This window comes from Cavia porcellus, unplaced genomic scaffold (genome assembly GCF_034190915.1).
Source record: "Cavia porcellus strain 051 isolate PalLab524CR breed Dunkin Hartley unplaced genomic scaffold, mCavPor4.1 scaffold_40, whole genome shotgun sequence".
Taxonomy (NCBI): Eukaryota; Metazoa; Chordata; class Mammalia; order Rodentia; family Caviidae; genus Cavia; species Cavia porcellus.
In genome coordinates this window covers 9,901,979-9,923,666 of record NW_026947523.1, presented here as the reverse complement: position 1 = coordinate 9,923,666, position 21,688 = coordinate 9,901,979, and the positions used below count along the sequence as shown (strand labels likewise).

The 21,688-nt window shown below is 57.0% G+C and overlaps 3 protein-coding genes across 6 annotated transcripts; all 3 read left to right on the top strand.

Moving 5' to 3' along the window:
- Positions 1–2,235: 2,235 nt before the first annotated feature.
- On the top strand, positions 2,236–4,329 carry LOC100723367 (histone H1.0). Its single transcript, XM_003470476.5, has one exon. It carries the CDS (start codon positions 2,534–2,536, stop codon positions 3,116–3,118), a length of 585 nt encoding a protein of 194 aa, XP_003470524.1. The 5' UTR covers positions 2,236–2,533; the 3' UTR covers positions 3,119–4,329.
- A 410-nt stretch (positions 4,330–4,739) lies between these two features.
- Gcat (glycine C-acetyltransferase) lies at positions 4,740–12,019 on the top strand. The gene is made up of 9 exons (XM_003470477.5): positions 4,740–4,975; positions 6,749–6,879; positions 9,254–9,355; positions 9,716–9,862; positions 10,154–10,308; positions 10,401–10,483; positions 10,598–10,769; positions 11,068–11,189; positions 11,709–12,019. Exons 1-9 carry the CDS (start codon positions 4,768–4,770, stop codon positions 11,858–11,860), a joined length of 1,272 nt encoding a protein of 423 aa, XP_003470525.3. The 5' UTR covers positions 4,740–4,767; the 3' UTR covers positions 11,861–12,019.
- A 157-nt stretch (positions 12,020–12,176) lies between these two features.
- Galr3 (galanin receptor 3) lies at positions 12,177–17,474 on the top strand. Of its 4 annotated transcripts, XM_063243888.1 has the most exons (4): positions 12,177–12,449; positions 14,738–14,909; positions 15,696–16,072; positions 16,681–17,474. In XM_063243888.1, the coding sequence occupies exons 3-4, from the start codon at positions 15,714–15,716 to the stop codon at positions 17,456–17,458; spliced, it is 1,137 nt and encodes a 378-aa protein (XP_063099958.1). In that variant the 5' UTR covers positions 12,177–12,449; positions 14,738–14,909; positions 15,696–15,713; the 3' UTR covers positions 17,459–17,474. The 4 variants fall into 4 exon arrangements, with proteins under 4 accessions (XP_063099958.1, XP_003470414.3, XP_063099956.1 ...); XM_003470366.4 differs by having other exon boundaries at positions 12,311–12,449; positions 14,738–16,072; XM_063243886.1 differs by lacking the exon at positions 12,177–12,449 and having other exon boundaries at positions 12,462–14,909.
- The last annotated feature ends 4,214 nt before the right edge of the window (positions 17,475–21,688 follow it).

The following is a 21,688-nucleotide window of genomic DNA, read 5'->3' as shown; positions in this document are numbered from 1 at the left end:
AGCCCCCGCGGCCTCCACGGTAAAATGAGGGTGCGCAGGTAGAGATCATATTACCTGCCCCCAGGCGGGAGGAGGCGCAGGGGACCCGGAGCCTGGCCGAGACCAGTTTGCAAACTGTAATGTGCTGGGCGAATTAAAAAACAAAGTCAACACCGTGCCATCGGATTCCTGCAGTCCTCGTTCTCAGCCAGATGGTGGTGACACGTCTCTGGGGAGCGCAGGGTGGAAAACATCTGGGATATAGAGGCGGCTATGGGGAGGTGTGTTTCCCCCACCCAGGTCTTAATGGGAACCAGAAGAATCGTTTTTTGAAAAAAACCTAAACCAACCTAGCCCGGTATTCTTTTCATTCAGCTTCGGGAGCTAATTGATAACACAGAAGTAAGAACCTTGACCTTTTGAACTGACCTGGCCTTTAGGGCTTCATTTCCCACCTGTGTCACCCAGATAAGCCCAAGGACACGCATCTGACATTGGATCTTGGCCTGTCTTTCCCCTCCCCCAATCATTTGGATTAATCCATCCAAATGGTAGGGGTAGGGGAAGACCCACTAATTTGCCCTGGTCTCAGACTCCTAAGTGCAGTAGTAGCCCTCCTGACACCCCGTAACTACGACCCACCCCTCATCTAAACCTCCCTCCCCTCCCCCTCCTCTGCCGGACTCAGTGTCTGCAAACAGCTCCAGCTCCGGGCCTTAGCAGAGATGCTTTCTTCATTTTGACCGGGTACAAACCCTCACTCCCAACTATTGTTTAATTAAATAGCCTTATTGCGAAGGGAATGAAAGAGGATTTGTTAAGGGAGGGTGCCAGGGAGCCAGCGTCCCCCAGAATCTTAGTTCAGGGCCGCGGCCAAGTAGATCTGGCGCGTGAGTAGCAGGTCTGCTAGAGACAAGGGCTCCCAGAATGTCCGGGGGTCCCTTCCGGTATTCTCTTAGACCCTCGAGTCCCCCGGAGTGCCAGGACTCCCCACAGACCCTGGCACCCCTCACCGCTTTGTCTCTACCTGCCTAGCAGCACCAGGGAAGACCTGTGTATTTTAACAAAGGCACTGTATCTTCCCAGCAAAATGGCGGTGGTCCTGGCCACGGCTCCCTGCACAATTGCACCCTTTCCGAGGATTACTCACCACCCAAGGAACATGACCTACCCCCCCCCCACGGCTACCCCCAGCGCCCCGTCTTCCCCAGGTTTTTGAAGCACGCAGGGCCTCTCTTCACCGCAGGGGCCCCCAGGTGTGTCTCTGGTTGGAGACTCAGGGGCAGATTCTGCATTGTGGACTCGTCCCCACAATGCACAACACCTCCAAGGAACCTTGGGAGGGGGACGACCCCCACGCTGGGCACTGGGATGGGGAGACAGCGAGCTTTGCCTCACGCCCCTCAAAAGTCCCAAGCTGAGTAAAACACACAAATGCACTCCCGATTAGGATAGAGGAAAGACATGGGGGTCTCTGAGGACAGCAGGACACCGGGAAGATTCTCTTCCTGTCTCTCAGTAGACTCAGGCAGCATTGAGGGGTTCGGCCTCAGGAGGTAATCTCTAAGCAGAGGTCTGGGGGCGCACTGGGGGGAGAGACGCCCCAGGAGGGGGAAGGGACAAAGTTTGAAAGTACCCTTCCAAACTCTTCCTGGGAAAGTTTCCTTGGGGGCCCCGCGGACAGAGACGGGGTGGGGGTGCTGGGGGGCCAGTGGTGGGGTGACCCCTGAGAGGTGACCGGACCCTGGGGGAGCGACCCCTCCCCCCTGTCCCGGCTCGGCCCGGCTGGGAGTCGCCCGGCTCGGGGCCGCGTGTGTTAGTTGGGGCCGCTTTCCAGCCGCTCCGCCGGGTTAGGGGGCCGCGCAGCGGGCCAGGAGCCGGGCTCCTGATAGCCCCAGGGGAGAGCTTTGCTACGGGTGGTCTCGCGCCGCCGGGGTCCCCAGCCCCGCAGAGCTAGTGCCCCGCAAAGGGGAAATGTGCCGGCGCCCCAGCGGTCCTCGGCGCGGTTTGGGGCGCGTGGCGGGCGCGGGGGGCGGCGGCCGGGCCCGCGGGCTACCCGGCGGGGGAGCCCAGGGAGCCGAGCAGCGGCCCCGGGCGGCTCCTAGGAGCGGGAAGGCCCGGGCCGGGGGAAAAGGTCGGATTTGTGCGGCGGAAGAAACACAGATGGCGGCGGCGCGGCGCCATTCCGGGCCGGGAGCAGGCAGCCAGCAGCCCTGTCCTCACCGCGGTCCGCCCGCCGCCGCTAAATACCCGGATGCGCCGCCCGAGCGCCAGACGCGGAGCTGGGAAAGGGGAGGCGGAGGAGGCGGAGGCAGAGCGGGAGCCAGGCGGCGGGACCAGCGGCAGACCGGCGGGGCTGGGCCACGCAGAGCCGGCCCGCGAGCACGCCCGCGACCCGCGCCCGGGAGGAGAAGAGGCAGCGGCCCCGCGGCCGCATCCCCGACAGCCCGAGTCCCCGGACGGGGCTGGTAGCCCGGGGTCCGAGAGCAAGATCCCACCGACCAGGGCTGGCCCTTGGGAAGACGCTTTCCACAGCGGGACCAGGCAGGCCACCATGACCGAGAACTCCACGTCCACTCCTGCGGCCAAGCCCAAGCGGGCCAAGGCCTCCAAGAAGTCCACAGACCATCCCAAGTATTCGGACATGATCGTGGCTGCCATCCAGGCCGAGAAGAACCGCGCTGGCTCCTCGCGCCAGTCCATCCAGAAGTATGTCAAGAGCCACTACAAGGTGGGTGAGAACGCCGACTCCCAGATCAAGTTGTCCATCAAGCGCCTGGTGACCACCGGTGTCCTCAAGCAAACCAAAGGGGTGGGTGCCTCGGGCTCCTTCCGGCTGGCTAAGAGCGACGAGCCCAAGAGGGCAGTAGCCTTCAAGAAGACCAAGAAGGAGGTCAAGAAGGTGGCCACGCCAAAGAAGGCAGCCAAGCCCAAGAAGGCGGCCTCCAAAGCCCCAAGCAAGAAACCTAAAGCCACCCCGGTCAAGAAGGCCAAGAAGAAGCCGGCTGCCACACCCAAGAAAGCCAAAAAACCCAAGGTTGTCAAGGCCAAGCCAGTCAAGGCATCCAAGCCCAAGAAGGCCAAACCAGTGAAGCCCAAAGCCAAGTCCAGTGCCAAGAGGGCCGGCAAGAAGAAGTGACAAGGAACCTTTTTCTTGTGGACACTCCCCTCTCACTCTGTAAATACTTTCTTCTTTCTTGATTCTCTGCAACCTTTTGCCCCATTTATTCAGACTTTGTAAGAGACAGACTTTGGAGTCCTCAGAAACTGTGGACTAATTGCTTTTTCCTTCGCCAGTTGTGCAAGGACCGCCACAACAGATCTCATCTCTGTAACGATGAGGATGTACTGATGTTTTGTTTTGTTGATTCGCTATTAATCTTATGGGGTTCGGGATCTGGGTGGGTTGTGTGTTGTGTTACGGGACGGGTTTGCTATATGAAGGTAGATGGGGATAGAGGGAACAAGCACAGCAGTTTGTTCTCGCTAGAGGAGAGAGGGAGCCCAGGAATTATAAAGGTTTGTGGGAGTATCTTCAAGGTTTTAAGTTGGGCACCCCTGTGAGAATTTCCTAACTCTTAGAGGGGGCAGGAGCAGGGGATCCGAGGCTGGTTCCTTCTCTCCGGGTCAGTGTGCCTTCTGGCCTTCCTATTGTCTTAGGGAAGAAGAGGAGGGGACCAAGTGACAGCTGGTTGGAAGAACTAGCTTCTTCCAGTCAGCTAGGAACCAGCCAGGGGGGTTGGGCTGGGGGAGACGCGCCTGTGGCTTCGGTAGAGTCTCCAGGGGAGAGGAAACTTTGGGGGAAGGGTGGGGAGTCAGCCAAGTGCCTCAGTGTGCCCTGTTGAAACTTGGGTTTTTCCACACAATTCGATGGATTATTGTGTCTTTGGAGGACTCCCCCACCCCCCCCCCCGTATTTTGTTCCTCTAAAGACGTGGCTTTGCTTGGTCTGGTAGGGCTGCAGCCCCACCACCAGCTGCTTAAAAACCTCCCGACCTCTTCTCACTTCTGAGTCCTTTTTTTTAAGTAGTTGTAGTGGGGAAGGGGGAGGGGCAGGGAGTGGACGGTAAGACATACTGCAGTTGACTACGTAGTGCTAGAGCTAATCTGTGTGCATGTGTGTGTATTTGTATATATGCATACCTAGGGCTACTACTTAGGTTTTACATCGGGAGCTGGGAGAAAAAACCTGTACAGTTGTCTGTCTTTTATTTTTACTAGTAAAACTCGCGCACTTGCGCCACCCCACCCCCACCCCCGCCTTTTTTAAACAAGTGTTCCTTGTGCCGGGAGAAATTTGCTGTCGTAATTTTAAAACTTTAAAATAAAATCTGGAAAAAGAAAAAACAAGGGTGTATTTTTCCTCACTTTGGAGACTGGAGAATGCGGAGCAGTTGGGTGAGCAGTGGGGACATCTGGGACCGAGTTCACTCCTGAGGATGGGGGGGTGTCTGAGAGGCGGACAGGAATCTTAGGACTGAAACGTGCCTCTGCTGGCTTCTAGGCTCCTACTTTTGAGGTCCAGAGGGCACCCTCTTTGCCTCCAAGAAGTGGGCGTGTAGCTAGGGGGATGGGCACGAAGTGGGCTGGGACCCGACGCCGTCTCGGCTTCCCCTACGCGGACCTCTCGGTCTTCACTTAGCAAATCAATCCAGTAGCTCCCTCCGCCGAAACCAAGCCCCGCCCCTTAAGGGAGCCTCTCTGCCTCCGATTGGCTACCGGGGCCCGGCCCCCGGCCACGTGACGAGTCGTGCGCTGCGCGCAAGCCGGGCCTGTGGGCGCGCTCAGATGAGGTGCGGGATGTGGGCTGTCGGCGTCTGGCGCGCGACGCTCGCCCGGGCCCCCCACGGCCGCCGTGCGCAGTCGGCGCTGGCCCAGCTGCGCGGCATCCTCGAGGGGGAGCTGGAAGGGATCCGTGGGGCTGGCACCTGGAAGAGCGAGCGAGTGATTACGTCCCGTCAGGGGCCGTGTGTCCACGTGGACGGCGTCTCTGGAGGTAACTCCCCCTCCTGGCAGTCGCGGGACCTGGCTGCTACTCCAGGGGCCTACCCGGGCTTATGCCATAGTGGGGGTCCAGGCGGCCGGGTTCCAGGCGGCGAGGGCTGGGGTTGTACTTCCCAGACTCACACCTGGTTACAGCGGTTTCAACGGAGGGAAGTAATTTATTCGTGCGCACCATTTTGGTCCAGAGGGGAAAGCTAGACCGAAAAAGAGACATCCAGCTGCCTCCCCCGTTGCCGTCTCGAAGAAGAGAGCTAGGAAGGCAGAGCAAAACAAACCCTGCATTTTTTATCTTTTTGGGTTGGCTTGGTTTGGGGTTTTTTGGTACTGGGATTGAACTCACGACCTTGTGCTTACCAAGCAGGGGCTGGATACAGGATCGTCCTATACTTAGACCAGGCTGGCCTCGAGCTTAGCCTCTCAAAGTGCTACCAGGATCACAGATGTGGGCACCACACTTGGCTAACACCCACATTTCTTGAGCAGCTGCTTTATGAAAGTCTCTGTTAATTGCTGCACATGGACTTCTGCTAACCTCTAAAAGTAGGACAGATCCCTTTAGGTGGAAGCTGAGACCCCCAAGATGTGAAGTATTTGCTCAGAGTTCCCCAACCAGTGAGCTGTCATTACTGGCGCTGAAAGGTCAACTGACTGGCCAGAGGCCAATTTGGGGGCCAAAGTCTAAGATTTGAGGACTTTTGTGAAAGTGACAGACACATTGATTGGACACAGTGGGTGTCCTCCTTTCATTCTAGCCACTGACCAGGCTGCCCTGTCTTAGCCTCCAATGGGTGTTGTTATCAACAGGTGCCCAGAAAGGCATGGAGCCCTTGGTGCCGATATAGTCCCTGGTAAAATAGATAACAGGGAAATCCTGGCCTTCCCTGAGGGAGATGTGGAGCAGGCCCACGACCTAATTGCTTGTGAGTGTCCTCACCTGTCCTGTCAGAGACTGAACAGCTGTCTCTGATCCAGTGGTTTACGGCAAAGCCCTCAGAGAAACCAAGCAGCTGTCACATCTGAGTAGAGGCCCAGAGGGACGCAGTGTTGTTTATATAAGCAAAAGATGGGCCATCAGGAGACCCAAGTGTTCATGCTGAGTTCACCTTTCCCAGGCCGTGAACCTTCCCCCTCCTCGGCCTCAGTTTCCTGCTCAGGTCATTGTGTTCACTGTGGTCTTTCTGACTGCACTGTGGTTTCAGAGGCAACCACTTGGGCTGTGATTCCTGCTGTGTGTCCAGGCAGCAAAGTAAACCTTGGACCACCGGGCACCTGACCCAGCCCTGTTCTCTTACTCTGGAGGAAACCCAGGCTGAGATGAGGGGTGGGTGGTGATCTTCAGGAACAGGAATAATCTGCAAGGAAGGGATAGGTTCCTTCTTTGGTAAAAGAAGCTAGAGTGTAAGCTGCTTGAAGCCTGGTTGGTGATTCCAGTATTTGGGAACCTGATGCAGGGGGATTGAGAGTGGCTAGCCCAGGCTACATGAGACTGTCTCAAAAAACCAAAAATAAATAAATCTTCTCATCCTGCAAGTCACAGCCCTGGAGAGACTCCTGTCCTCAACCTGCCTCTTGCGTGGCTTTTGGATTCAGAGCCTCCTAGTGGCCCCTACCCTGGCCTCAGTCCCATACTGTATCATCTGGGGTGTTGTGGAGCTGTTCACATCCAGTTCCTCTCTTGACCAATTCTCTGGGCCTGGCACTGTCCCCTTCCAGGCCCTTCCTTACCCTGTCTGAGCGCCTCCTGCGTCTCCTCTTTCCACCTCAGGAATCCTTAACTTCTGTGCCAACAACTACCTGGGCCTAAGCAGCCACCCTGAGGTGATCCAGGCAGGCCTCCAGGCTCTGCAGGAGTTCGGAGCTGGCCTCAGCTCGGTCCGCTTCATCTGTGGGACCCAGGTACATAGTGGGGTGGGGCATGGTTGACCCCAGCTGGCTCTGCAAATCCCAGGGCTCAGCGTTGAAGTCCACTGTTAGCCCCAGAGCTGCCGGCTAGAGAGCCTGGGTGCTTATTTTGCAAGAGAAGCCTTGGATAAGGCTTTCTTTGTTCATTTATTATTCCTTTCTTTGTTTCATTTATTAGTTTTGCCTTTCTTTGTTTCATTTATTTATTTCTGTATTTATTTATTTTGCTTTGTTGTAATAGGGATTGAACCCATGGCTTTTAAACTGAACTACATGCCCAGCTATTTTTTTAAAGACGGGTCTCATTAAAATTACTACATTAGGGCCAGGGATTTAGCTCAGTGGAACATGCTGTCATGAGTTTGATTCCTGATACCAAAAAAGAAAAGAAAAGTCTCTACATTTCCCAGGTAGAGGCAATGCTACCTCAGAACCTGTACCTCCACAACAGTGGAATTACAGGTGTGTGTCGCGATGCTGGACTGAGAAACTATGTTTTTGAGCATCAGTTTCCCCACTGCAGAAGAGTCCTCTTGCCTGTCCTGCTGAAGGAGAACAGAAGGCAGGTTTTGAGGGTGAGCGTCCTGGTGGTATTCTGCCTTGGCTTGGTTTTCAGTGCTGCTGTTTACTGGCTCTGTCACTATAGGGAGGTATCTTATCCTCTCTGTCACTTGAACCTTTTGTTGTGGAGAGGGGACAACAGTAGATAATAATAGGATTGTTACAAATTAAAGGAGTAGCAAACTGCACAGAGTGATATAGGCCTGCGATCCCAGCACTCTGGGAGACTGAAGCAGGAAGATTGCAAATTGAAGCCCCACCTGGGTAATTTGGGCAATTTAAAGGGCCGGTGCCAGGAATGATGGTGCATAGCTGTAACTCCAGCACTCTGGAGGCTGAGGCAGGAGGATCACTTGAGTTCAAGGCCACCCTGGGCTACATAGGAAGAGCCTATGTCAAAAAAGGGCTGGGGATGTAGCTTAGTGCAAAGGCCTTATGCTTATTCCCAACACTACAGGGTAAAAACAAAGGATTTATAAAAATGCTTAGAACAGGGGCTGGGGATTTAGCTCAGCGGCATAAGTGCCTGCCTTGCAAGCAGGCAGTCGTGAGTTCGATCCCCAGTACCGGTAAAAACGAAAAAGGCAAAAAAAAAAAAAAATGCTTAGAACAGTACCTGGTACACAGAAGCACTTAATAAATGGTGGCTATTATTTATTTTGTCAATGTTACAAAAACAAATTAATATAAACATTAAACTTCTATAATACTATGTGCCAGTTACTTTTTTTTGTTTGTTTGTTGCTGGGAATTGAACTCATGACCACTTACCAGGCAGCTGCTTATGCCACTGAGCTAAATCCTAGTTACTTTTGAGAAGGTTACAAGGATTGACTCATGAATCCTCCTGCTTTACCAGTGTTGCTGACATAAGAAGGGATCGGAGGTTTAGCTCAGTGGTGTAAGCACCTGCCTGGCAAGCTCCAGGTCGTTTGATCCCCAGTACCAAAAAAAAGCTATTGACATGAGAATCTCGAGGCCCAGAGAGGTTAATGACTTGCCCAGAAGGTCACAGTGCATCATGGTGGGATTTGAACCCAGGTTGCCAAGGGCCCCCGCTCTTAACTGTCTGTAGTATATTACATGTTCTGAAAGATGAGGCTGAAATGAATATCAGAAGCAGAACTCCTGTCTCCCATCCAGGTACATCCCAGAATATCCTTGGCTAGACTAAGTGGCTTTTTTTTTTTATACTTAAAATCAAACTCATGACCTTGAGCTTGCATGGCAGCCGCTTACACTGCTGAGCTCTATCCCCAGCCCTAAGTGGCCTTTGAACATAAGTAAGCCCAAATGCTTAGCTAGGTGTAGTGGCACACACCTGTAATCCCAGCACCCAGGAGGCTGAGGAAATATGACTGCCACAATTTCAGGGGCAGTCTGGGCTATTTAATGAGTTCGAGGCTGACCTGAACTATATATAGTGAGATCATTTCTCAAAACCAAAGAGACCCAAATGAGTACAGAGCCTATGAAATCCTCTTCTTTGCCATAAAGCAACCCAAAACACCATCTGGTGTTAGGCACATCTTGCTTGACATGAGCACCCATAGTTCCACCACTGGACAGATGTCTGCTACAAAACCAGGATCCACCTGGGAAGGGAACCCTAGCAAAGCTCCAGCCTCTCAGTAGAGCCACGTGCCATGTTCCTGCTGGCTCCGTGGTGACCTGTGTGGTTCAAAAGGAAGGGCGAGGCTGAGGCTGCAGGCCTCCTAGCCAGGGTCTCTGTGGCTCCTCCAGGCCTCTGTCCTCTAGAGCTTGTTCCCTGCAGCCCTCCGGGCTCTCACAGCTCCTGTCTCTGTAGAGTATCCATAAGAATCTGGAAGCCAAGATTGCCCGATTCCACCAGCGGGAGGATGCCATCCTCTATCCCAGCTGCTTTGATGCCAATTCTGGCCTCTTTGAGGTATGTGGAGCTGTGGGTGGGAGTTGGTGTTGCTGTGGACGGCTTGTGGGTGGGCACTCAGCAGACCTACTAGGATGCCTTGGCCATGCCCGGTGGCTTGCAAGGAGCCCCTTCTCCCGAGCATTTTGGAGGTAACCTGTGCCAGCTACGAGGCTGAGAGTGCAGGACCCTCTCCTCCCTTAACTTTCTCTTCTGCCCTCTGCAAAATAGAGCCAGGGCAACTCAGATGGAGTGGAGGACACCTTGCCTCCCTGCCCCAGGAATGCCCTGGCTACCTGTGAAATCGAAACTCAGGAGTTAATGGGGAAGGCAAACCGGAAGGTGACTGGGTAGCCACTCTACCGAGGTTGCTCCCTCCAGGCTCTGCTGACCCCTGAGGACGCGGTCCTGTCAGATGAGCTGAACCACGCCTCCATCATCGATGGCATCCGGCTGTGCAAGGCCCACAAGTATCGATATCGCCACCTGGACATGGGCGACCTAGAAGCCAAGCTGCAGGAGGCCCAGGTGGGTGAGGCACAGGTCTGGGGGCGAGCAGTGGGCTCCCCTCAGCCTCCCCTGCTGAGGAAATGAGGCTTGGAGAGCCCCTGCCCTCACTCAGACCGAGAGTGGAACTCAAATCCTCTGACACCCTCCCAGCCCCACCACAAGGCTTTGTTTCCCTGCAACTGCCACCTGAGGGCAGCCAATGCCTTAGGAGTGCAGGCCCTGGGCAGAGGGGGCTGTGCAGCACAGAGGCTACTCAGTGTGGCCCAGCTCATGACCACACCACCTGCCACCTGCTCATCTTTCCTGCAGAAGCATCGATTGCGCCTGGTGGCCACTGACGGGGCCTTTTCCATGGATGGCGACATTGCACCCCTGCAGGAGATCTGCCGCCTCGCCTCTCAATATGGTGCCCTGGTCTTTGTGGATGAATGCCATGCCACCGGCTTCCTGGGGCCCACAGGACGGTGGGAGCATATCCTACCTGAGACCTAGGTGGGGCTCCCGAGGGTCAGGGAAGCCAGCGGGCTGGTGGCATCAATGGCTGCTTCCCTTGCAGGGGCACGGATGAGTTGCTAGGCGTGATGGACCAAGTCACCATCATCAATTCCACGCTGGGGAAGGCACTGGGTGGAGCAGCAGGTACCTACAGGGTTGTGCCCCGGGTCCCCTTATGTCTGGGCAGGGCAGACTCGGGGCCCATAGTCTCAGGGGGGCTCTAGGCCAGGCACTCACCACCCGCTTCCCTACTCACAGGGGGCTACACGACGGGGCCTGCGCTGCTGGTGTCCCTGCTGCGGCAGCGCTCCCGGCCCTACCTCTTCTCCAACAGCCTGCCCCCTGCCGTCGCGGGCAGCGCCTCCAAGGCTCTGGACTTGCTCATGGAGAGCAGCACCCTAGTCCAATCCATGGCAGCCAAGACCCAGCGGTGCGGTTCAGAGCAGGGCCTAGACAGGCTGGGGGCACAGCGGTGGCCTGCCCAGGTCCACAGATAGCGCCACATCTGTGGGGCTGGCCACCTCCTGTTTCCTGTCTCTGCCTCTTCCCTCTGCTTCCTGTGCCCCACTTACACTCTCTGTGCTGCCTCCCCCTGCCTGCTGTCTCCCCATCCTTATTACGTCCTCTTGGAGATCTGGGCATAGATCCTGGGCCATGTGTCCTTGAGGGGTTGGTATGGGTGCTCCGTGGCCCCCCAGCTACCCTTGTCACCCCGCTGTGTCCCCCAGATTCCGTACTAAGATGGAGGCTGCCGGCTTCACCATCTCAGGAGCCGATCACCCCATCTGCCCTGTGATGCTGGGTGATGCCCAGCTGGCCACTCTCATGGCGGATGACATGCTAAAGAGAGGTACGAGGATGCACCTGCTTAACCTCCTAAAAATTTAAAAACAGGCTGGGCATAGTGCACCCCTGTAATCCTACCACTGGGGAAGGGGCCCTGAGACAGGATGACCACCGTGAGTTTGAGGCCAGGCTGCACTGTATAGTGAGACCCTGCCTCAAGATAAATAAGTAACGGCCTGGGGATATAGCTCAGCGCACAGTGTATGCCTGGCAAGTGGGAGGTTGAGTTCAATCCCTGATTCCGAAAACTAGCTGGGGCTGGGGATTTAGCTCAGTGACCAAAGCACTTGCCTGGTAAGCATCAGGTTGTGAGTTCAATCCCCCGTACTAAAAATAAATACTAGATGTGAGGAAACTGGAATTAAAGGACTGGGGGTCCGAAGAGCAAAAGGGGAACCCAGAAGACGGTGATGTCCCCTCTTATCCCCATCCTGCCCTCTGTGGGTCTCGGGAAAGTAGTCCCATATGTCATCCCTCCAAATTATGTCTGGGTCTGGCGTGCCCTTCCTGTCTGTCTTCCCAGGCATCTTTGTCATCGGGTTCAGCTACCCAGTGGTCCCCAAAGGCAAGGCACGAATCCGGGTGCAGATCTCAGCCGTGCACAGTGAAGAAGATATTGACCGCTGTGTGGAGGCCTTTGTAGAGGTGGCGCGGCTGCACGGAGCACTGCCCTGAGCTCTGTGGGGACAGCAGAACCAAGAAGCCCCCTGCCCCAGGGGTTGGGGGGGGAGGGGGCTCTGATCAGGCCAAGACCCCTGACCCAGCGTCTTAGGGCGGGGCCGCAAGAGGCCTGTGCTTGTGGCCATGGGTGAAAAAACAGCGTGGATACTGGCAGGGACGTTTGGCCCTGCTTTATTCTCAGGCCCAGTCCTGTGGCCAGGAATGGGACTGAGGTCCGACTCGTGCTTGAGAGCTACAGATTGTATCGTGTGTTGTGCTGTGCATGTGTTCGTCTGTCTGCCCCGTTTCCTTTCTGACATAGAGGCTGTTGTTACACTCAGTCCCTTGTATCTCGCTCATTCCAAGTTCTGCCATCTGATGAGGCCGCCAGGGGGCGTAGAGAGCTCGGCTGCTGCAGCTGGCGCCTCCTGCCTCACCCCCTCCATTGGGGCGGGTGCCCGACCGAGGTGTTTGCGCAGCGGCTCCTGCTCCCAAGGCTGAAGGACCGCCTGACTTGCTATTGCCAAGGCTCCTCCGGTGTTGGAGGTGCCAGCCTCCTTCCCACAGTCGCTGCCCGTGGTCCTCTGGCCTTTGGGAGGAGAAGGTCTGCATTGCTCAGCTTAAGTGCATGGGTGGGGGTGGGTTCTGAGTCAGTGTGGCACCTCCGGCCTCAGCATGGCGCGGCCTTGGAAAGCTCATGGTTTGCCCGAAGTAGGACAGGATAACAAGGTCCTTCGTGGAGCACAGAAACTGGGCCAAGGCCCAGGCACCAACTCCTCTGCCAGCGTTTGCGTGGATGGTCTGGGTTAGCCCTGGCCCGAACCAGGAGGGCCTTCAAGGAGGGTTCTGGGAATCTTGGCCCTTGAGCTCAAGGCTAGGGTCCAGGAGCTCTTGGTGCCAGAAAGGACAGAGCCTGGTGGGTGCAACTGTGGCCACATCGTGGCCAGGCCCCCAGGACACAGATGGCAGCCAGGATACTGTGCTTGGCTCTTCCCAGGCCGCTGCTGGTGTGCGCCTGTCTGCACCTTGCTTCCCCCAGCAATGCAGAGAGCTCCAGGACCTCTAGCAGCTGTCACGTTCCTGGTCACCTCTGGGCTCAGCATGCCCAGCAGACTGGCATGGGTCCACCAACACACAGCTCCACTGCCATCCAGGAGCTGCAGAAAGCATCACACAGGCACAGCAGCCATTCCAGGCACACGTGCCTCTGCTCACCAGCTGTCGCAACAAGGTGCACAGGACCCGAGCACCTGCTTCACCTTAGCTGTTCAACCTGTGTCCTGTGGAGCTGAAAGCTCCCGGAACTGCTCCCAGAGAGGTGGTCCTGGCCCCTGTGATGGGCACCAGCTTCAAGCCTGGGCCATCAGGGACAGCAGCAGGAGCAAGGGAAGACCAGGGACGGTGCCCCTATTGCCTGCCCAGCATGGCATGTGCGGAGTCACCTCTCCTCCCTGGGCCTCACCTTGGTGTCTCGTCAGCTTGGCCCTGCACTTCCTTGTGGGGGGCTTTGCCCTGGAACAGTTGAGCCCAACCCCAGGGGCAGGGATGTGGAGATGCTGTCCTGAACCTCGTTTGTCAGGGGGCTGACATGGACGATCCTGGGGTTCAGGCATACACAGGGACCAGGCTTCTGGGGTCTAAGGGTGCCTTAGTAACCTGATCCACGCCACTGCCCTAGGTCTAGAGTCCCACAATTCCCTTGTCCAGGGATCTTGAGATGCCACAATTGTAATGATCCTGAATTCAGGTTTAGAGAATCAAGGTCTGATTCCCAGTAATTCTCTATGAGTTATTTCCAAAAATGTTGGGGATTTGCTGCATCTGTGGTGTAAGGCAGTCAGCCCCTGGACACAGCTCGGCCTGGAGCTGCTGGTCCTGCAGGGTCTTCCTCCAGCCTGGGGCACCCTGCTGCTCCGCCAGTGCCCCTCCGCATTTCTCCTCTCAGATGACCTCTGGATGGCCCAGCACCCCTTGCTTCTAGCTCTGTCCCTAACTCACCAGACTGCCTTGAGTCTTTACTCCCGTTCCAGCGTACAACAGCTTCCTGGTTGCTAAGTCCCATGCACTGTGCTCCCAGGGCTTCAGTCCTCTACCTTCTGGAAGCCTTTGTCCATGCACCACTGCTCCAAGGCTTTGGGCCAGAACAGTCACATAGCCACTCACCAAGACCTGTTAATGTTTTGGCATTTGCCTGGACAAGAGATTCCTTACAGGTCACTCTTTCAATAAGTCTCCCTCAATCCGTTCTTTTTGCCCTAGGCCATAACTTTTTTTTTTCTTTTTCTTTTTTTTTTTTTAGGCAGGGTTTCACTATGGTTCAGGCTAGCCTTGAGCTCACTTTGTAGCCTAGGCTGTTCAAACTTGTGGCAATCCTTGTGCCTCAGCCTCCCAAGTGCTGGCATTACAGGCATGCACCATCACACCTAGCTCATAATAAAATGTGCAGGGCTGGGGATTATAGCTCAGGGGCACAGCGCCTGCTTAACTGCAAGATCGTAAGTTTGATCCCTGGTACAAAAAAAAGTGCAGCTCATATCCCCATGTCACTAGCTCTCTGTTTCTTAGGCTAAGGGGAGGCTAAGACAGGTTCATAACCCATCAGGTTTCCTGATGGATCAACCATTTGGAACAAGCTAGGGAAGGAGATGGATCCAGGGGGATCACAGGGCCCTGAGGAGGGCACACTACCTGAAGTCTACAGAAAGGGGAAATTCCTTTGAAGTTCAGATTGGAGCCCTGCTGGGAGCAGAGAGGGGAGGGGGAAAGGTAGAGTTATGGGCAGGGCCACAGGGAGACGGGAGTGCCAGGAATGGGCGAGGTACCGGGCATGCAGGGGTTAACCGCAAACCCCGGCTCGGCGAGTGAGATCAATGGGTTACTCCCCGTGCAAAGGCGAGTGGAAAGCGCAGGAGGCAGCAGCGACGCAGAGGCAGAGAAGAGCCCAGCAGAAGAGCATGCCACCCGGGGGAAATCACGGACTGAGGTGGCTGGAGGCTGCTCTGGAAGGAGTGCCCAAGTGCGCCCCAGCAGACGAGGGGCAGAGAGGAGGGGCGAAGAGGAAGAGGTAGGAGGCAGATACAACCTGCAGGGTACCACCAAAGGGCAGGCGCTGGGCCAGGAGGCACCCCAACCTGGCTGTTCCACCCAAGACCAAGCAGCTGCTGCTCAGTGCCCAGGACTGAGGTGGGTGGTGCCTAGCCTGGGCTTTGGGGCCTGCTGGGTGCTGGGTGGGGGCAGACACTGCCCACCTTCCCTCCTCTGTGCCCCACTCCTATCCCTCCCAGCTCTGTTCCCAGGTGAGTAGAGGAGCTACAGGTGGTGGGCAATGCTGGGCTGAGTGGGCTGAGAATGGACACACGTGTATGTGACACCTCCAGTTAGCGCGCAGTCAGGATTTCAGGTCTCCAGCAACCCCCAACCAGTCACCCAAGGCGTCCTATTATCCACTCATGTTCCCTCCTTGGGCCCCAATTTTCAATGTGCAAAAGCCAGCAGTGACCTATCTGGTGTGCCTAGCTTGGTCATGGTGGGGATACCATGAGACTGGACTCTCCAGTGACTTGGGAATGTCACCCATGTCTTACTAAGGCTACAGCTTGCAGCCAGATCTCATGTCGAATGGTCTCCCCTAAGAGTCTCCACCAGCTACTGTGCTGCCGCAGCCCCTCCCCCATCTTCATGTCTTCATCTTGTCTCTGTCCCCAGCTGCCTCTTGAGTTGATATCTATTCATGACCCAGAGTCAGTTTCCAGCCCAGGACATCTGGCCAAACCAGGGTAGGGACCTGGGTCCTGGGCCAAATGACCAGAGCCCAGGCTCCTGCCTGAGGACTCCAGCTTCTCTTCCCCAGGTGCCGTCTGATGGGGAGATGGCCGATGCTCAGAACATTTCACTGGACAGCCCAGGGAGTGTGGGGGCTGTGGCAGTGCCTGTGGTCTTTGCCCTCATCTTCCTGCTGGGCACAGTGGGCAATGGGCTGGTGCTGGCGGTGCTGCTTCAGCCTGGCCCAAGTGCCTGGCAGGAGCCAGGCAGCACCACGGACCTGTTCATCCTCAACCTGGCAGTGGCCGACCTCTGCTTCCTCCTGTGCTGCGTGCCCTTCCAGGCCGCCATCTACACGCTGGATGCCTGGCTCTTCGGGGCCCTTGTCTGCAAGGCCGTGCACCTGCTTATCTACCTCACCATGTACGCCAGCAGCTTCACGCTGGCTGCCGTCTCAGTGGACAGGTGCTCTGGGCGGGGTTGGGGAGGGAACTTTGTCACATCCCCCAGGAAGGCAGGTGGGAGACAGGGGAGGAAAGCTCTCTGGGCCCCGCAGGGCATGCTTGTGGGACCATCCTGCCCTCCCCCACCTCCACCGTCAGATTCCAGGGGTCACCTCTGTGTTCCACGTCACCCCACAGCCTGGCACATAGTAGGTGCTCTGTAAGTATGAAAAGAATGCCAAAAGAAACGCACAACGCATTCATGAGATATTTTATAACTGCTCCTATCTGATCTAGGCTGTGCTCACACCTGGTTCCATGGCTTGAAACATGGTGTCCGATCCAGGCTCACTCCCCAGCTGATCACTGGGGAAAGTCGCTTTCCTCTGTGCCTCGCTTGGCTCCCACGGGAAAGGCTGCGGTGCACAACATCTAACAGCCATTCGGCCCTTGCTGGGTGCCAGGCGCTACCCAGTGCTCACCGCTTGCCTACACCCTGAAGCCTCACAACCACCCCCTACTGTTCAGAAGCGGAGATCCAGGTCCCGTCGGGGACCGGGTCCTCTGCGAGCGGTGGGGATGCGCGGCGGCCACCGCCCGCCCTCACCCGTGCCCGCCTCTGCCCCGCAGGTACCTGGCCGTGCGGCACCCACTGCGCTCCCGTGCCCTGCGCACCCCGCGCAACGCGCGCGCTGCCGTGGGCCTGGTGTGGCTGCTGGCGGCGCTCTTCTCGGCGCCCTACCTCAGCTACTACGGCACGGTGCGCTACGGCGCGCTGGAGCTCTGCGTGCCCGCCTGGGAGGACGCGCGCCGCCGCGCCCTCGACGTGGCCACCTTCGCGGCGGGCTACCTGCTGCCCGTGGCCGTGGTGAGCCTGGCCTACGGGCGCACGCTGCACTTCCTGTGGGCCGCCGTGGGCCCCGCGGGCGCGGCGGCCGAGGCGAGGCGACGGGCCACCGGCCGGGCGGGGCGCGCCATGCTGGCGGTGGCCGCGCTCTACGCCCTCTGCTGGGGCCCGCACCACGCGCTCATCCTCTGCTTCTGGTACGGCCGCTTCGCCTTCAGCCCCGCCACCTACGCCTGCCGCCTGGCCTCGCACTGCCTCGCCTACGCCAACTCCTGCCTCAACCCGCTCGTCTACGCGCTCGCCTCGCGCCACTTCCGCGCGCGCTTCCGCCGCCTGTGGCCCTGCGGTCGCCGCCGCCGCCACCGCTCGCGCTGCCCGGCCGGTACCCGCCGCGCGCTCCGCCGCGTCCGCCCAGCTTCCTCCAGCTCAGCTGGCCGCCCCGGGGACGCTGGGCCTCGAGGGGCGCTGCCAGCAGGCGGCGCCTGGGGCGCAGAGCCCAGGGGGGAGCTCGCTCCCCGCGGAGGGGCGCCAAGAGCCCTGCCTGCCTCGGGACCTGAATAAATTATGCCCTTCTGGACTCTGCTGTGTGCTTCGTCTATGAGTTCGCTTCCCCGCGGACAGACGCCACTGTGCCAGGGGCCCGGGCCATGGCAGGAGCCCTCGATAAGAGCGGCTAGAGGGCAGCCTGCCTGGTCCAAGCTCTAACCTAACAGATCCCCCTGGGAAGCAGTGAAAAGGGTGCATCCAGCTGGGCGTGGTGCCCCAGGCATGCAGCTCCAGCTGTCCCCAAAGCCAGCCTGGCACAGAGCAGCCTTCTGCCTGTCCACCTGGAGGGCACCTTTCAGGGCCTGCTTCCTCCACCACCTGTTACCAGGCCCTTTCTTGGTCCTAAGCCCTGGCCAATGTGATTTAATACTAGCAACTAATCGTACACATTCACCAAACTCTGTGTACGGGGTTAATATCAAGGTAGCTTTGCAAGAGAGCTAGTTCACCAGCGTTTCACAATGTAGAAATCAAGGACCAGCGGGGCTCAGTGATTTGTCCAAGATAAGATCAGTGTTGTAGAGGTTGGACTTGAACCCATGACCCTTTTATTTACACAGTGGCCTTTCTCTTCCACTTCTGGGCCTCTTCTTTGTTTCCACCATTTCTGTAGTTTTTCGTTATTCTTCCTGCTAAACTTTTTCAAGCCTGCAGCTCCCCAGCACCCCACACCTCAGTGTGTTTCCTTCCCTGTCCATAAGGAAGTTCTGGGTGGCTTCCAGGCTCTGGGGCCAGCTAGGCTTCCCTGGGCATCTAGTGTTGTGTCCACCTCCAGGTCCAAACACCTTGTATTGTTCCTTCAGCCTTGGTGCTCCTGGTCAGGTCCCAGATAGCCTCCCCTGTGCTCCGGTTGCCCTATGGTCCCCTCTCTCCCTACCCCGGTCACGGCTGGGAAAGTCTGTGGCTGTGGAAACCACTAATTAACCAATAAATCAGTCTCGATGGTTTCTGAGCTGCACACCTTCCTTCCCTTGCCTCACGTCAATAATGTTTATTAGCTTTGGGGCTGAGGCCCGAGACCCTGTGGTCTCCATGTCTTCTCCAGGTAGCTCCCAGTGCTGGGGCATCCTTGACACTGCCAGCCGCCTGCCACAGCCCAGGGGTCAGAGTGGCAGCAGGAGGCTCAGACCAGATGGCGGAGCAAGGGCTTTCAGGGCAGGGCACAGGCTCTGAGCCTGGTGTTTCCCCCCATGCACCCACCAAGGGTCCCTCGGCTGACTCAGGACACAGCAGTGGGAGTGTTTCTTGAAGACAGGGTGCGATGCTGCCCTCCAGTCACCCAGTGTACTCTTCTGTGCTTCCCTCAGCTTGGGAGGACTAGGGACAGTAGCTCCATTTTCAGATGGGAAATGAGGCTCCGAGGTAGGGTCCGAGGCCAGAGTTCAGTGGCAAATGAGTGGCAGGGCTGGGGTCCATGCAGCCCAAGGGACAGCTCAGGGAGGGCCCAGCAGCACCAAGACAGCGTTCATTGCATGGCAGATAGCGAATGTGGAACAGAATGTCGCTGGGCTGGCTCAGGCTGTGGGTCAGTCCAGCCCCCGACCCAGGCATGGACAGGAGACCCAACTCAGAAGGGCCTCTTCCCTAGGATGGCTGGCAGACAAGGTCCCCCCAGCTGAGGAGTCACACAGCCAGTGTTGGACCCACGTGAAATATTCCACAGTGGCTTCTGACACACTGAGGCCCAGCATAGTTACCCAGAGGCCCTAATCAATGGGAGACAGTATAGCCTGGCACACCGTAGGCACACAGGACATCAGATCCAGGTGTCAGTGTCAGGGAAGGAAAGACTCAGCCTTGCCCTTCTCCTTTATCCTCAAACCAGGTGCGAGCCTGACTAAGCCTTCAGGGAACACTCAGTCCACTGGACCCAGGCACTGCCGCCATAGGAAGGGTGGGATCCAAAAGGGCACAGCCGGGAAGCTCCTGCCTTTGTGGGCAATCCGAGCAGGAACATTTAACGTCCTTTCCCAGAGAAAGGCGGGCCCCAGATGGACAGGAGCAGTAAGTGGGCTTGTGCACCTAGGGCAGAGTGGGCTGGGCATGGGAGGCCACCAGGGTGGGTCCCATCATGGGTGCAGCACGGCGTACCCTGGGCTGCTGTGTGGAGGCTGGGAGCAGAGGAGACCAGGAAGAGGCTGCTGTCAGCTCCAGGGAGGAAAACCAGCCAGGAGGCTGCAGCAGAGCTGGGAAAACGCTTTCTTTTGCCACAGGCGTGCAGGAAAATTGATGCCAGCCACTGGGCTTGGGCTCGGCTCCTGAGGCCCCTGGCTTTGCTTCAGGGGCCTAATGAAATGCTGGAAGAGCAGATGGTCCTAATAATTTGGTTAGAAGAGAGTGCTTGTCCCGCAGAGCCCAAGGCAGGCAATTAGGGTGGCAGTAAAGGTTGAATAAGCCCTGGGTCCAAGGCCCCTGCCAGGTCACAGCTGGGGCTGGGAAAGCCTGGAGGCTGGGATAGAGTCCTGCTTAGCTGGAGGGAGGTTTGGATTCTGCCTCGCCCTCCTACCGTGCAAATCTCTTAGGCCTGAGTGCCGTCTATGTACAGGGCTCCTCTGGAGGCAAGAAAGACAGAATCAGGGTGACTGCAGAACCTAAGAACTCTAAGCCCAGCAGGAGCCATCAGGAAGGACTTCCTGGAGGAGCCAGGGCCTGAGCCCAGCCCTGAAGTGGGATTTGCCAGGGCAGATGGGGAAGGGAAAAAGGGCTGCTTGGCATCAGAGCACAAAACTCTGCAGTGAGCTGAGCTAGGGAAAGGACTAATTCTGCATCAGAGACAGGAGCTGGCTTCATCCTGAAGGTGATAAGAAGCCACTAGAACCTTGATAGGATTTGGGAAACTCTCTGGCTGCCAGAGCTGGCTGTATGGGGTAGAAGCAGAGAGAGAGACCGGCAGGGAGATCTGGCAGGAGGCTGGGTGAGCACGGATAGATGGAGGAGCATAGAGGGGAGACATGAGCAGGTGGGTCAGTGCTTGGGGGGCAGGATGGTCAGGACTGGTAATGCTGGGGGCAAGGAGGAGAGAGGGGTCCCAGCTGACAGTGACAGCCAAGACTTGGCTTGGGCCACTGTGGGCAAGGCCTGGAGGAGAGGATGAGCTGGCTTGGGACTTGCAGAGATCCAGGGCCCTGGGTGACATGGAGGGGGTATCCTCGGGTGGTGGTGTGCTGAGTACCTGCTATGTTTTAGACCTTGTGCTTAGTCCTTATGTCGTCTGCTTTAGAATTTGTAGAGAAACTGAGGCTCAGAAAGATGAAGGAACATGTCCAAGATCAGAGGGGCAGGCTGAAACAGATTTATTTTGTTTTGTTTTTTCTGGTACTGGAGATTGAGTCCAGAACCTTCACACTGAGCTACAGCCCCAGGCCCCCCACCCCCACCCTTTTTTTGTAAATTTGAGATAGGATCTCAGTTGGTAAATTCCCCAGGCAGGGCTCATACCTGCAATCCTCCTGCATCTGCCTCCCTGAGTGCTGAGATTAAGAGCTGGGGTTTATCCCCTGGTTTTTTTTTTTTTTTGTCTTTTTCATTTTTATCGGTACCAGGGATCGAACTCACGACTGCCTGCTTGCAAGGCAGGCGCTTATGCCGCTGAGCTAAATCCCCAGCCCCCTATCCCCTGGATGTTCAACTTGGGTTCTGTGACCTTTGGGTAAGCAATGGAGGCAGAGTCCATGTGCCGACAGTGTTGGGGTTGCATGCGTCTGGGCCATAGGAGGGCGGGAAAGCTGAGGGCCCTGGCACAGCCTTGACAACCAACACCTTCCGTGCCCGAGGCTGGAAGGAACATTGTCTGTCGCTCCGAGGCGTGGACTTCAGGAAATAAACTCCAATTAACCATCTGAGGTTTCCTGTTAATGAACATCGGTTCCCTGGCCCTGTTGTGCCCTCATTTGTGAGCTGCAGGCTGTAAGCAAGATGGCTGGAAGCCAGAAGGCCCGGCTGAGCGAGCGAGGGGAAATTGTTTCTGGCTTAAGAGGACCCAACTGACTGGCTGAGGCAGCTGCTTGATGCCAGGTCCAGTGGTGTTCGGGGAGTGAGGTTGTTGCAGAAGGGTGGAGAGGAGCAAAGGTGGTGCTGGCTGGCTGTGTGCTGGGGGGATCTGGTGCTGCCCACACCCCAAAGGCAACTCAGACACTGTTGTGCCCTGAAACTGCACTGCGGGTTTGAGTCCTGGCTACCACACTACACAGCTGTGACCTTTCCGGGTCTTAGTGACCTGCAGCAGCCAGTTCTGCCTGAGGCACT